This window comes from Neoarius graeffei, chromosome 22, assembly GCF_027579695.1.
Source record: "Neoarius graeffei isolate fNeoGra1 chromosome 22, fNeoGra1.pri, whole genome shotgun sequence".
Taxonomy (NCBI): Eukaryota; Metazoa; Chordata; class Actinopteri; order Siluriformes; family Ariidae; genus Neoarius; species Neoarius graeffei.
Window position 1 is genome coordinate 55,829,768 of NC_083590.1, and position 12,031 is coordinate 55,841,798.

General features: G+C 42.9%; 1 protein-coding gene across 2 annotated transcripts; it reads right to left on the reverse strand.

The window, feature by feature from the left end:
• Positions 1-1,118: 1,118 nt before the first annotated feature.
• pygo2 (pygopus homolog 2 (Drosophila)) lies at positions 1,119-7,282 on the reverse strand. 2 transcript variants are annotated; one of them, XM_060904991.1, is made up of 3 exons: positions 6,440-7,282; positions 5,659-5,708; positions 1,119-3,969 (listed from the first exon to the last, which is right to left on the reverse strand). In XM_060904991.1, the coding sequence occupies exons 1-3, from the start codon at positions 6,495-6,497 to the stop codon at positions 2,362-2,364; spliced, it is 1,716 nt and encodes a 571-aa protein (XP_060760974.1). In that variant the 5' UTR covers positions 6,498-7,282; the 3' UTR covers positions 1,119-2,361. The 2 variants fall into 2 exon arrangements, with proteins under 2 accessions (XP_060760974.1, XP_060760975.1); XM_060904992.1 differs by having other exon boundaries at positions 7,195-7,248.
• Between the last annotated feature and the right edge of the window lie 4,749 nt (positions 7,283-12,031).

Below are 12,031 nucleotides of genomic sequence, written 5' to 3' on the forward strand. Positions count from 1 at the left end.
GTAGGGTTTTTTTTTCGAGGTTAACTGAAATAATTTTCCTCAGTTAATTTGAAAAATCCATCTATTTAAAAAAAAAAAAAACGGGTGTAAAATCCAGCATTAATCAGACGTTAAAGTTTGAATGCAACTCCACCGAAGCCTGAGTAATATGTCCATGCATAGCCCAACCTGCATGCACAGCACTAACCAGTCTATCATCATTATATCCCTGGTGTGCGATATGGTTCTCAATTACCACATCCCACTCTGTCATCAGCAGCCTGGACTTTTTCTCTCCAGGGATGTAAGAGCATTTCTTATACTGTAGCATACGTTACTGATCCAACTAAGCAGTCACTTACTGTACTGTATGTGAGCTACATTCAGTCAAAGGACACTTGCATCTAAAATTCAGCAGACTACAAGTGTTGTCCCTCACCACTAATGCCTAATGTAAAGTGGAGCTCACAAACAGCAGATGTAGACCTACAAAGTGCATCTAACACAATGGTCACCAAGTGTAGGTGCATGGTACACGTACTCAAGCAGGTGTACATTAAGTGGATAGCTTCTTGCATTCCTGAGCTTTGAAATATTACGAGATGCACCCTGTGCTGTTCTTTTTTCAGTACTTTTGAAAAGTGCCACATCGTGGCCTTGAGATTCCTGTCTTTAATGATTTAATGTGAATTTCTAAAGTGTACCACATTGAGATATTTAAACAGTAAGGATAGTGAAGCACTGTGTCTTTCAGATAAAATGTGTGATTAGAAATTTGTATTCAAAACACTAGTAAGACTGCGTTTCATACTATACAAGACAACCTTCACACCAGAATACAACAGATAAAATAATAAAAAATATTTAATTGTGAGGTACTGTAATAATGAATAACATCCAAGGATGTGAAAATGTTTTCAAAGAAGACACACCATCACAGAATGACAAATGTAAAACTTAGGATATTTCTGAAATCCTAAAATACAAGAAGAAAACAACCTGTAGTATTACTTACACACTGGAGCAGATTCAAATCCTGTTATTTGACATTTATATCATTTGGAAGGTGCTAAGGTAGTGGAAATTAATTGAACATGAGCCATGCATTTGAAAGAAGGATATTGCATTAACTTCATGACTTGGTTTACTGGGTAGTCAAACCCAAATTTAATGCAACAATAGTCTACAAAAATGGCAAGTAAAAATGTGAAGACATTTTCCTTTACTTCTTTCACATCACCTTACTTCTGCCCTCCTCAAACATTACTGCACAATCCTGGACAACAGGGGGCACTAGAGTAAGCACACTAGAGTAAGACATCAGTACAAAAAAAAAAAATTGTTAAGAAAAAGGCAACCTGGACAGAAATGTGGAAACAAGAAGATATCATCAGCAACAGAAACATGAGCTGATACTGGATTTGATTTCATTGTTATTTGGTCTACTTCACACCCCTCACCGAGGCCTAAAAGGAAACAATACATTACAAACAATGGACAAATTACTGCATTTGGTTCACATGCAATCCAAAAGACTATACACATCTGATACGGTTACGTCGCACTACCCCCTAGGGAGCCAACCATCCACACACTGACCGCTCACTGTTCAGCACTCAGTTTTAAATTAAAATGGTGAATGTATACAGTATTAAGACAAAAACTTGGCAACAGCATGATTAAAAACATGTCAGGGATCTTTCTGTTCACTGATATTCATTATATACACCATTTCTCTCAAAGGTGAAGGAAGGTACTCGTTTTCTTTGGACACATCGAAATGGAAACCACGGACTAGAGGAGGTGGTGTAGGGAGACGTCGCTCGAGATTTAGATAGCAGTCGATCTGCACCAAAATATGTAGAACTGTTAAATTTGTGAGGTAGTGAGTTGTCAGTGCTATGCTGGTAGACAAACTGCTTTTGGAGGGAAAGTTTACTCTGACTGGAAACTATACCGGATTTTAATTACTGTTAAACATGACAAAATGTGTGAAAATTCTTCTGCATGTTTACAGATGTGTGCTCAATTTAAGCAATAAGAGAAACATTTTATTTTCCTCAAAACATCAGCCAAAATGTACTAGCTGATTTCTTACAGGTTGTTATGATATTCTTGGAAAACCATGCCCAAACTTTCTCCAATCATCAAGAAATGTAAGCCTTAAAAGTGCTTGTGTGGTTTGCAAGAGCACTCAACACAGGAAGTACAGAGTCCACATTTTCCATCCATTCATCGGTTTCCCGACATTTCCTACTCTGTCCACTTTCCTTAACCTACCCTACCTGCCTCTGTGTTGTTGACTGAAAGGACTAAAACAATCAATTCCTTGTTATTTACGCTTCCTTTATCATTCCCGTCCTCTCCCCCAGTCCTGGTTGCTTAGCCTTCATTAGCAGCCACCAGCTGTCCCAGGCTCTGGCGTACATATACTGCCTGAATCTCCTTGGTCTTGAGGCAGAAATCACAAGCCCATACTGCAGCACTCTCTCTGGTCAACAGACCATATGCAAGCTCAGTCAGGCCTGTGCAGTCTCTGTGGAACCAGCGTTGGCATGATGCCTCACAAAGAATGGCCTCCTGATCATCATGTACCTCTAACAAGCAGAAGCCACACTGGAACACCATGCCACTTCCTAGCTTCGGCGGGCCAGAACCCGGACCAACCGAGGGTGGAGCTTGGCCGCTGGGAAGCGGAGACTGTGTGTTAGGTGTAGAGGCTGAGTTAGATGGAGGGTTAGGGTTACTGCCACCAGTGTTGTTTAGGTTGTTTTGATTGGTATTTGGAGGTTGGTTTGTCATAGGTCCACCACCAGGAGCACTGTTCTGCTGATTGTATGGGGCAGAGCCTGGATTGGAGTTGGGTGGCGTTGGCTGCTGCTGATTGGAAGGAGTGTTGGGAGCAGGGCCACCTGCAGAGTTAACAGGAGTGTGCTGATTTGGTGGGACTTGCTGAGGTTGCGGACCGTTTAGTGGACCAGTAGGGGAGGAATTAGGATTGGGTGGAGGAGGTGCTGATGAAGGTTGCCCAGGTGTGTTGGGTGTTGATTGCTGAACATCAGGGTGACCAGGAAACCCTCCTCCAGTCTGTGGGGGTCCAGAAGCTGGGGATGGACCTGGGGTGGCATTGTTGGACGGAGGACCAGAGGGATTAAGATTTGGTGGCTGCTGAGGTGGACCTGGTGGACCACCACCTGGTCCACCCACAAAGTTTTTACCTTCTTCACTACCAGGAGTGCCCGGCCCAGGATAGGGGCCATCTTGCGAGGGAGGGAATGGTCCCTGGGGGGGCAATCCTGTGTGGCCACCTACCATATTACCTCCACCCATTCCACTCCCCATACCACCCATCATATTCATTCCTGATGGCATGCCACCCATTGGATTCATTGGGCCATGAGGAGGACCACGAGGGCCCCCAGGCATTGGAGGACTGTTGAAAGGATGACCACCTTGTCCATGTTGAGGCTGCTGCATCCCAAAGCGTGGGTGAGTAGGACCACCACCTCCAGGACCACCACCCATTCCACTAGGTGACAGTATAGGGTTAAAACCTTGCCCTGGGTGCATTGGAGGGCTGAAATTAGGCGGCATGTTAAACTGTGATGGTCCTCCTGGAGGAAAGCCACCTCCACCGCCACCACCTCCTCCTCCTCCACCTCCAAATCCAGGCATTCCTCCAAATCCAATTGGGTGATGGGGCCCCGTGTTGGGTGGTGGAGGTCCAAAAGGAGGTCTTCGTCCAGGCTGCCCACCACCTGGTCCTCCAGGGCCACCCATATAGGCCATGCCCGCTCCCATTCTGCCATAGCCTCCACCTCCCCCACCAGCCCCTGGACTTGGCAGAAAAGGTGCGCTTCCTGGACCCCCGGCTCCAGCAGGACGTGATGGTGGGCCAAAGTCATCGTCAAATGGATTTGAGGCCACAAGATGATCTACCATAGGGGTCGGAGGAGGTGCAAACTCAGAGAGGTGGGAGAAACTCGCCCCCTGTTCACAAGAGAAAAAGATGGAGACTGAATGCCCAAATCAACAGGAAGCTGTGACTTTAAATTTCAAATTGAAAATATAAATTAGATGCATAAAATCAATGAGAACTTTTTTTTAATTGTTTAGAAAATTCATAAAACAAACACTAAAAGAAAACAATGCACATGAATTAGTGTGGACCCATTAATTAATCTTCAGTAACCACTTTATCCTGGTCACATTTGTGTTGAGTCTGGAGCCTCTACTGAAAACACATACCGAGGAAACCCCCCCCAAACACACACACAAGCCCTTTTTACACAGACATTCTGCAATACTGAAGTTTTAAAAACAAAGACACCTTAATATTCCAGCTTTAGTGATTTGCATGCAACTAAAAGTCAGCATGAAGCTGCTCCAGTCTGCGTGTTTACACTGCGAGCAGGCATTCGGCAACCAGAATCGTGACGTATTGCAACAGTTCGTCGGCGTCTAGGGTGATGTATCTGTACGTCAGAAACACGAATACCCTGAGCATACCCAGTACTGCTTTCAAAACAATGGTGGGTAAACCGAGGGTTGAGCTGCTTCTGTTAGCCGTCACATTTATACCCCTCTTCAAACAAGCAGTCACTGAGCATCATATAAACTTCTGTTCAATAGTTCACGTTGAAGGGAAGCAACAGCCTCAATACATGTTTCGATCCTTTAGTTGAGCAGCTTTTTATGAGGAAAAAAAAAATAGTTACAGAAAATTGCACTCGCAAACAGGAGGGGGGGGTGTTAAGGAGGAAGACAGAAGTGGAGAGCCTTGTACAAGCAACATATCTGTGCATTCAGAATTATATTGGAGGAGAAAGAGAAGTGAAGTCTGAAGCGATGAGACAGAAAGGAGTGTGTCGTATACGGAGACATTTGAATTCACGCTGGTCTCATCTCATCTCATTATCTCTAGCCGCTTTATCCTTCTACAGGGTCGCAGGCGAGCTGGAGCCTATCCCAGCTGACTACGGGCGAAAGGCGGGGTTCACCCTGGACAAGTCGCCAGGTCATCACAGGGCTGACACATAGACACAGACAACCATTCACACTCACATTCACACCTACGCTCAATTTAGAGTCACCAGTTAACCTAACCTGCATGTCTTTGGACTGTGGGGGAAACCGGAGCACCCGGAGGAAACCCACGCGGACACGGGGAGAACATGCAAACTCCGCACAGAAAGGCCCTCGCCGGCCCCGGGGCTCGAACCCAGGACCTTCTTGCTGTGAGGCGACAGCGCTAACCACTACACCACCGTGCCGCCCCTCACGCTGGTCTCAGAAAGAAAAAAAACCTCAAACAAACATCACACCCCTGTCCCACCATGCTGGCTGTCCCTTTTACACAGATGTCATTCTGGAACAACACCCCCCCCCATTCGGAGGTTTTATACAGAACGCAAGACGTAACATAGGCGCAAGATTCCCACCTAGAACAGGCTGTGAAAAAGGGGCTACACACACACACGGGGCAATTTAGAGAAGCCAATCCACCCATCTAGTCGTTTGTATTCAGGAGGTCAGAGGAAGAACACGCGAGACTCCAGACAGACAGAAAACGGAGCACAGGTTCAAACCTGGAGACCCTGGAGCTGTGCAACCTGCACAAAATATTTCTACCTCTATGTTTATATCTCCAAAAGTGATGTTTTTAGGAACTTATTTCACCTGAGTGCTAGACTTCCTCTTCTTTTTCTCTGGGCTTTTCATCTGGGAACCTAAACACAAGCAAATGTGGAGATAAGGTAGAGAGAGAGAGAGGAACAGGAAAGAACATGAAAAAAAATGTTAATAGTGGATTGGTGAAATGTTTTATTTTTGTTGTTCCCATCAGCATATATGTACGGTACCTGTGAGATGAATACAGCTGTGTACATTAAATTATTAGTTCACTGGAATTTACAATATGCTATATATGTAGGTATACACTCCAGCCTGGACGGCAGTATAACATCTCTCTCTTGCCACTCTGCTAAACCCAAAATGCAAGTGCGGACTGACTCGGGTAGTTTCAAACAGCACGTCATGTCATGTCATGTAGTTGGCAGGTAATGTAAGAAAGCAAATACAAACCGAGTCCCGCGCCACACTGCGTGCTCATGCCCAACATTTAAGCTGGGTGAGACAGATAGATAGATAGATAGATAGATAGATAGATAGATAGATAGATAGATAGATAGATAGAGAGAGCTTGAATGGCAAGTAGGAGAAAAAAAAAAGGAGTCGAGTACTGTACAGAGCGTGTGAGACTGGAGTGGACACAGGACGCAGGTGGAGCCCAGGGGACAGACAAGCTGACATACAACCGGCTCCCACAGAGAAACAGAGCCCATGAGGGGGGAAACAGGGCCACTGATTGCACACACAGGGACAAGGGAGGGTGGAAAGGGCAGATTTGAGTTGCGGACTCCGCTCGGACACACAGATGCGCAGATGGCCGTTTGCCTACCTTTGCCACGCTTCCCTTGACCTTGTCCCGCCTGCAGTCTCCCCGATTCGGCAGCCATTAAAACGACTGGCGGCGCGCTGCCATGTCACCGATCACACAAAAAAATAAATAAATAAATAAATAAAAGAAAGAAAGAAAGAAATGACGAGCGTGTCCTCAGGTCCGAGTAAGAGCAGTGTAGGACTGCAGCCTGACAGCTCAGATGGCAGAATCCCTCACTCAGGAAGGGCATTCATCCGCGGGCTGTTATGCAGGGAAGCAAACTAATCCCTACTCCGGGTTTGAGTGAACACCAAGAGGGGAAAAAAAATCAACAAGCTTGAAAATGTGACTAAATGAATCTGAGAGTCCCCTCTGTTCTCCTCCCTCCCTCTGATCACTTACAGATGTGCTGCTAGCTGGCTGGCAGGCTAATGGTGACTAGCTGCAGCGCTGCACACCGCTGGGGGAAATATTAATATTAATAATAATAAGAACTTCATAATCATAATGCAACGCCAACGAGCTGCACGCGACACGGAACCCCACGCGCATGCACTCAACTCAACTCGCGGTTTCTCGCCAGATTGCTAGCTAGCTTAGCTACGTTAGCCGTTAGCAGCCGAGTAGCTAGCATAGCTAGTAAACCAGCTAGCTCAGGCTTTGACTGCAAGCTGTATGCGGCTCACGCTAAGCGTTAAAACAAACTAAACAGTTACATTCTTTCATATTTATCAATCCTCATAAAGCAAACAGTCAATGTCAAGTAGACTTACAATTAAAATTTATCCTCAAACGCGAAATTGGCCATGACTATTACGGCCTACAGTCGCTGCCGGACAAAGAGGGACAGCCGGGCGGGACGCTTACACTGCCTGACGGAAACACAGGGGTGACTGCGTTACATTAGTTCCTAAACTTTACTAAAGACAGCGTTGTAAGATGTCGATATAGATCACATTTTCCGTGAGTTCACACTGCGTCATCATTTGCACCAAACGTATATCAAGAGATTTGAAGAAGTTGCTTGAGTGTGCGATTTAATCAGTCCGAGGGACCCCGCCAATTTAACAACATGGACTCGTCCAGATCGACCCGTGCAGGACCATGGCTCAACGCACTCCTGGGTCACGTGGAAGAGCGCGGGCGGGCGCGCGCAGTGTGTGTGTTTATTGTGTCATTATTATTATTATTATTATTATTATTATTATTATTATCAAATGAGCCCAGCTCATTTAACGTGTGCTCTTCCTTAAAGTAGACAAGCCACTACATTTATATTTGGATGCACATGCACTAAGGGTTGTTTTACAATCAGCTAAAAATCACATTTAACACTTATCTTCAATATCAAAAGGCTTGACTAAATAAACCCTGTGATAGCTCTATTTACCATGCAAAAAATTTTTTGGTGATAACGTTATTTTTGGTGAATGCATGGCAATATATATGTCATATTTAGCAAAATTACTCGTGTCATTCAGAAAAAGTGCTTTTTTGACCACAGGTCAAAAAAAAAAAAGGGATGCACTTAAATCATTCTTTATACCATAAAACACATATTTGGTTCCATATCATTGGAAACATAGTTAAGTTTTAATGTTGAATGCCAGTAAGTTTTCAGACTATTTTGATCAAATTAGTATGTAATTGTGTCAAAAAAATGTCCTCTCAGAGACAACTAATTTTTCAATATAAAATAACATATCTAAAATGATTATTTTAATCCTAAAATGTAGTCAAGATATTGGGACATAAATATTAGAGATGACTAACACAAAGCTTACAGCCTTATATTTAAAAGCACTATGGAAGTCGTGGATTCTGAATTGTCAAAAAAAAAAAAAAGTCCTCTCCGAGAATCACTTCATTTGTTTCTCCCAGCCCTGCTTAAAGCTACACTTCATCTTCTTTATCTTATAGCAGATTACACAAAACTACCACACACACGTCAAAAAATGACCTGAAATCTGTTCTTTAACTTGTCCTTCACTTAAAAACTGGTACAGGAACCAGTTTGAGTCAATTTGAATTTTGGACCCCTGTGACACAAACTTTGCACCCTGATTGTAAAACAACCCCTATATAAAACTCTCTCTCTCTCTCTCTCTCTCTCTCTCCACCCCAAGATTCTCACAGTTCAGACTGCACCCTGAAACGACCCATATCCGATTTTTTTGCCCATATGCGACCTGTATCCGATTTGTTATTGACAATCTGAACGACACAGATCCGATTTTTTCACATGCGACCCAGGCCGCTTGGATATGTGGTCCTAAATCCGATGCATATCCGATATTTTCACATGCGACTGCCGTCTGACCGGACAGGTCGCATTCATGCGACCTACACGTCATCAACAAGAGACAAATGTCACTATTCTGCGTTGGCTAATCCCGCCTCTTTGGTGGAAAACAACAACATTTGTACAGTTTTCAGAATTTAAATAGACTTTTATAGAATTGATCAAGCTAATGGTGGATTTGGTAGGGACCTGGATGTTTATCTGTTAGTCTGATTAAATAAAACAGTTTCTATAACTGATTTATAACTTAAACCATCCTGTATTACAAGATTATAAGATTGTTCTGGAAATTTCCAGTAATTTGACACCTTCGGTCTCATTAGTCTGCTGCTCACATTAATCAGATTATTGTGTGAGTTCCGCCGCCACCACAAAAACCACATCGCCAGGTCTCGCCTCATCTCCATAGCAAACTGCACTGGTGTTTCTGCACCTTGAGCCAGCGCTGAGAGAAGTTGCAGAATTCAGCTGGCTATAAACAATCTAAATAAATATTTATAAAAATGTAGAAAAAGTTTATTAATATGATGAAATAAATATGCGCAAATTATTAAGCCTGAATTAAGAGTTTGGTAATACAGCGGCCGTATCCCAAATGACTGCCTACTGAAGCTCGAGTGCACTATATAGAGTTTAAAAATCCATTACTTCCTAGTAACATGTAGTGCACTTATATAGAAATTAGAGAGACATTTAGGAGTCAACTCTCGTCACCAGGCTACACGTTTTCATTTCAGTTCAGAAACAAAAACACACGAGCCCTCACACTTTAACACTAACCAGATAATTAAACAAACAAACAAACAAACAAACAAACAAAAAGAAATCATTAAACTTGAAGAGTGCGCATTTTTTTTTGTTTACGTATTACGTAGATGTGCTTATTACATGTCAATTTGCGTATGCGGGACACTTTTGGGTCATTTTCCGTTCATATTGGAGATCGCATACAAGTCTCATATAATTGGTAATGTGAACGGCCTAACAAAAAAAAAATCGGATTTCACAACAAATCGGATATGGGTCGTTTCAGGTTGCAGTCTGAACGTAGTGTTATTGGTACACAACAGTGCTGGCAATTGAATACTTTCAAGATTCAAAGATTCTTTATTGTCAATTCACTATATATCCAGGACATATACAACCCCGATTCCAAAAAAGTTGGGACAAAGTACAAATTGTAAATAAAAACGGAATGCAATGATGTGGAAGTTTCAAAATTCCATATTTTATTCAGAATAGAACATAGATGACATATCAAATGTTTAAACTGAGAAAATGTATCATTTAAAGTGAAAAATTAGGTGATTTTAAATTTCATGACAACAACACATCTCAAAAAAGTTGGGACAAGGCCATGTTTACCACTGTGAGACATCCCCTTTTCTCTTTACAACAGTCTGTAAACGTCTGGGGACTGAGGAGACAAGTTGCTCAAAGTTAGGGATAGGAATGTTAACCCATTCTTGTCTAATGTAGGATTCTAGTTGCTCAACTGCATACATGTCAATCCCTTTGGGCATCCACCTGCACTGTAAACCCGAATAAGTTGAGTTTACTTAAAAAAATTGAGGAAAGTGGTTGCCTTAAAAAAAAATAAGTAATTATTAATGATTAAATTGAGTACCTTAAACTTACAATCTTCTGGTAAGTTTAAGGTACTCAATTCAATCATTAATAATTACTTATTTTTTTTAAGGCAACCACTTTCCTCAAATTTTTTAAGTAAGCTCAACTTATTCGGGTTTACAGTGATGTAGTATCAGAGGAAGAAATCCATAAAATCAACATAAAATCCTTATAGCCTTCAAATTCCACCAAACTTAATAAATGAATAAGTAAATATAACTTGCCTGAGAACTTCGTCCAGCATGTCGAAAATCGCCTCGCCCGTGCCGATATTGCACACGGGCATGTCTATGATTCTTGACTTCGCCCCTCTGTTTATGTCGAAGATCCGCACCAAAATGGCCAGTCGCTTGTCCGTCTTTTTGTCATTGGATTCGTCAATCATCAAGGAAAATGGCGACGTCCAGCAGTGTTGGATGATCGGTAGTGTAGCTTTGGGGGCCAAGCTCTTTTTGATTATTTGTGTTGTTTTCGTGCGCCTACAGCTGATAGATTTTGCAATCGTACTGTCCGTGCAAATTCGCAGCAACAGTTCTGTCAGGTGGTCCACAACAGCTAGCGGCAAATTGTGCTGAGCAATAAAATTACAGATCGTAACTTCTGCTCTTATTACACTTGTTGGTTGATCATCGGTCTTAGGCTTTGCAAACATCGTCATTTGCGGCTGATTCTGTTTCTGGTGCAAATTTCACTGATGTAGTTTGGACCTCATGTGTTCCCTCACGTCGTAAACTCCAGATGCCGCAACTTTTATATCTTGCACACAAACTGTGCAGTGTGCATACTCCTCATTTTTCGCCTGAACAATGACACCATTTAATGTCTCCTTCCATTCAGGAAGATACCGCCCGCCGTATCTCATTTTCTTTCTCGGTGTTCCCATTCTTTCACTCAGCAGACACTATTCAAAATCTCTCAGGTGTAAACAATGTCGCTCTGCACAATGAGAAAATCGTTCGAACAATGACCATTTGGCGCGTTTAAATGCGGATCGTGTGCATGACCGGAACGAGCGAAGTCTCGCAGTCACGATACTGCACAAGGCTTGAGGAATAAACATCCGGTTTCACACAGTCTGGGTTATCTGCCCCTGCATACACACTGTTCTTTGTCTATAAATCGAGCTTTTGTATGTTTTTGCGACGATCAGCTGACGATGTTCAAGTAAGATACACAAAATAAATTTAGGTAAGAAAATACTGAAAATCTGTAAGACTTTGTTTATACGCCCGTACGCCCTTGAAATGAGCTAAAATCCGTATAATTTCCAGACAATCCGTATAGGTTGACATGTATGCAACCGTCTTTGGTCTTTTTTGTCGTATCTTCCGTTTTATGATGCGCCAAATGTTTTCTATGGGTGAAAGATCTGGACTGCAGGCTGGCCAGTTCAGTACCCGGACCCTTCTTCTACGCAGCCATGATGCTGTAATTGATGCAGTATGTGGTTTGGCATTGGCATGTTGGAAAATGCAAGGTCTTCCCTGAAAGAGACGTCGTCTGGATGGGAGCATATGTTGCTCTAGAACCTGGATATACCTTTCAGCATTGATGGTGTCTTTCCAGATGTGTAAGCTGCCCATGCCACACACACACTAATGCAACCCCATACCATCAGAGATGCAGGCTTCTGAACTGAGCGCTGATAACTTGGGTCATCCTTCTCCTCTTTAGTCCGA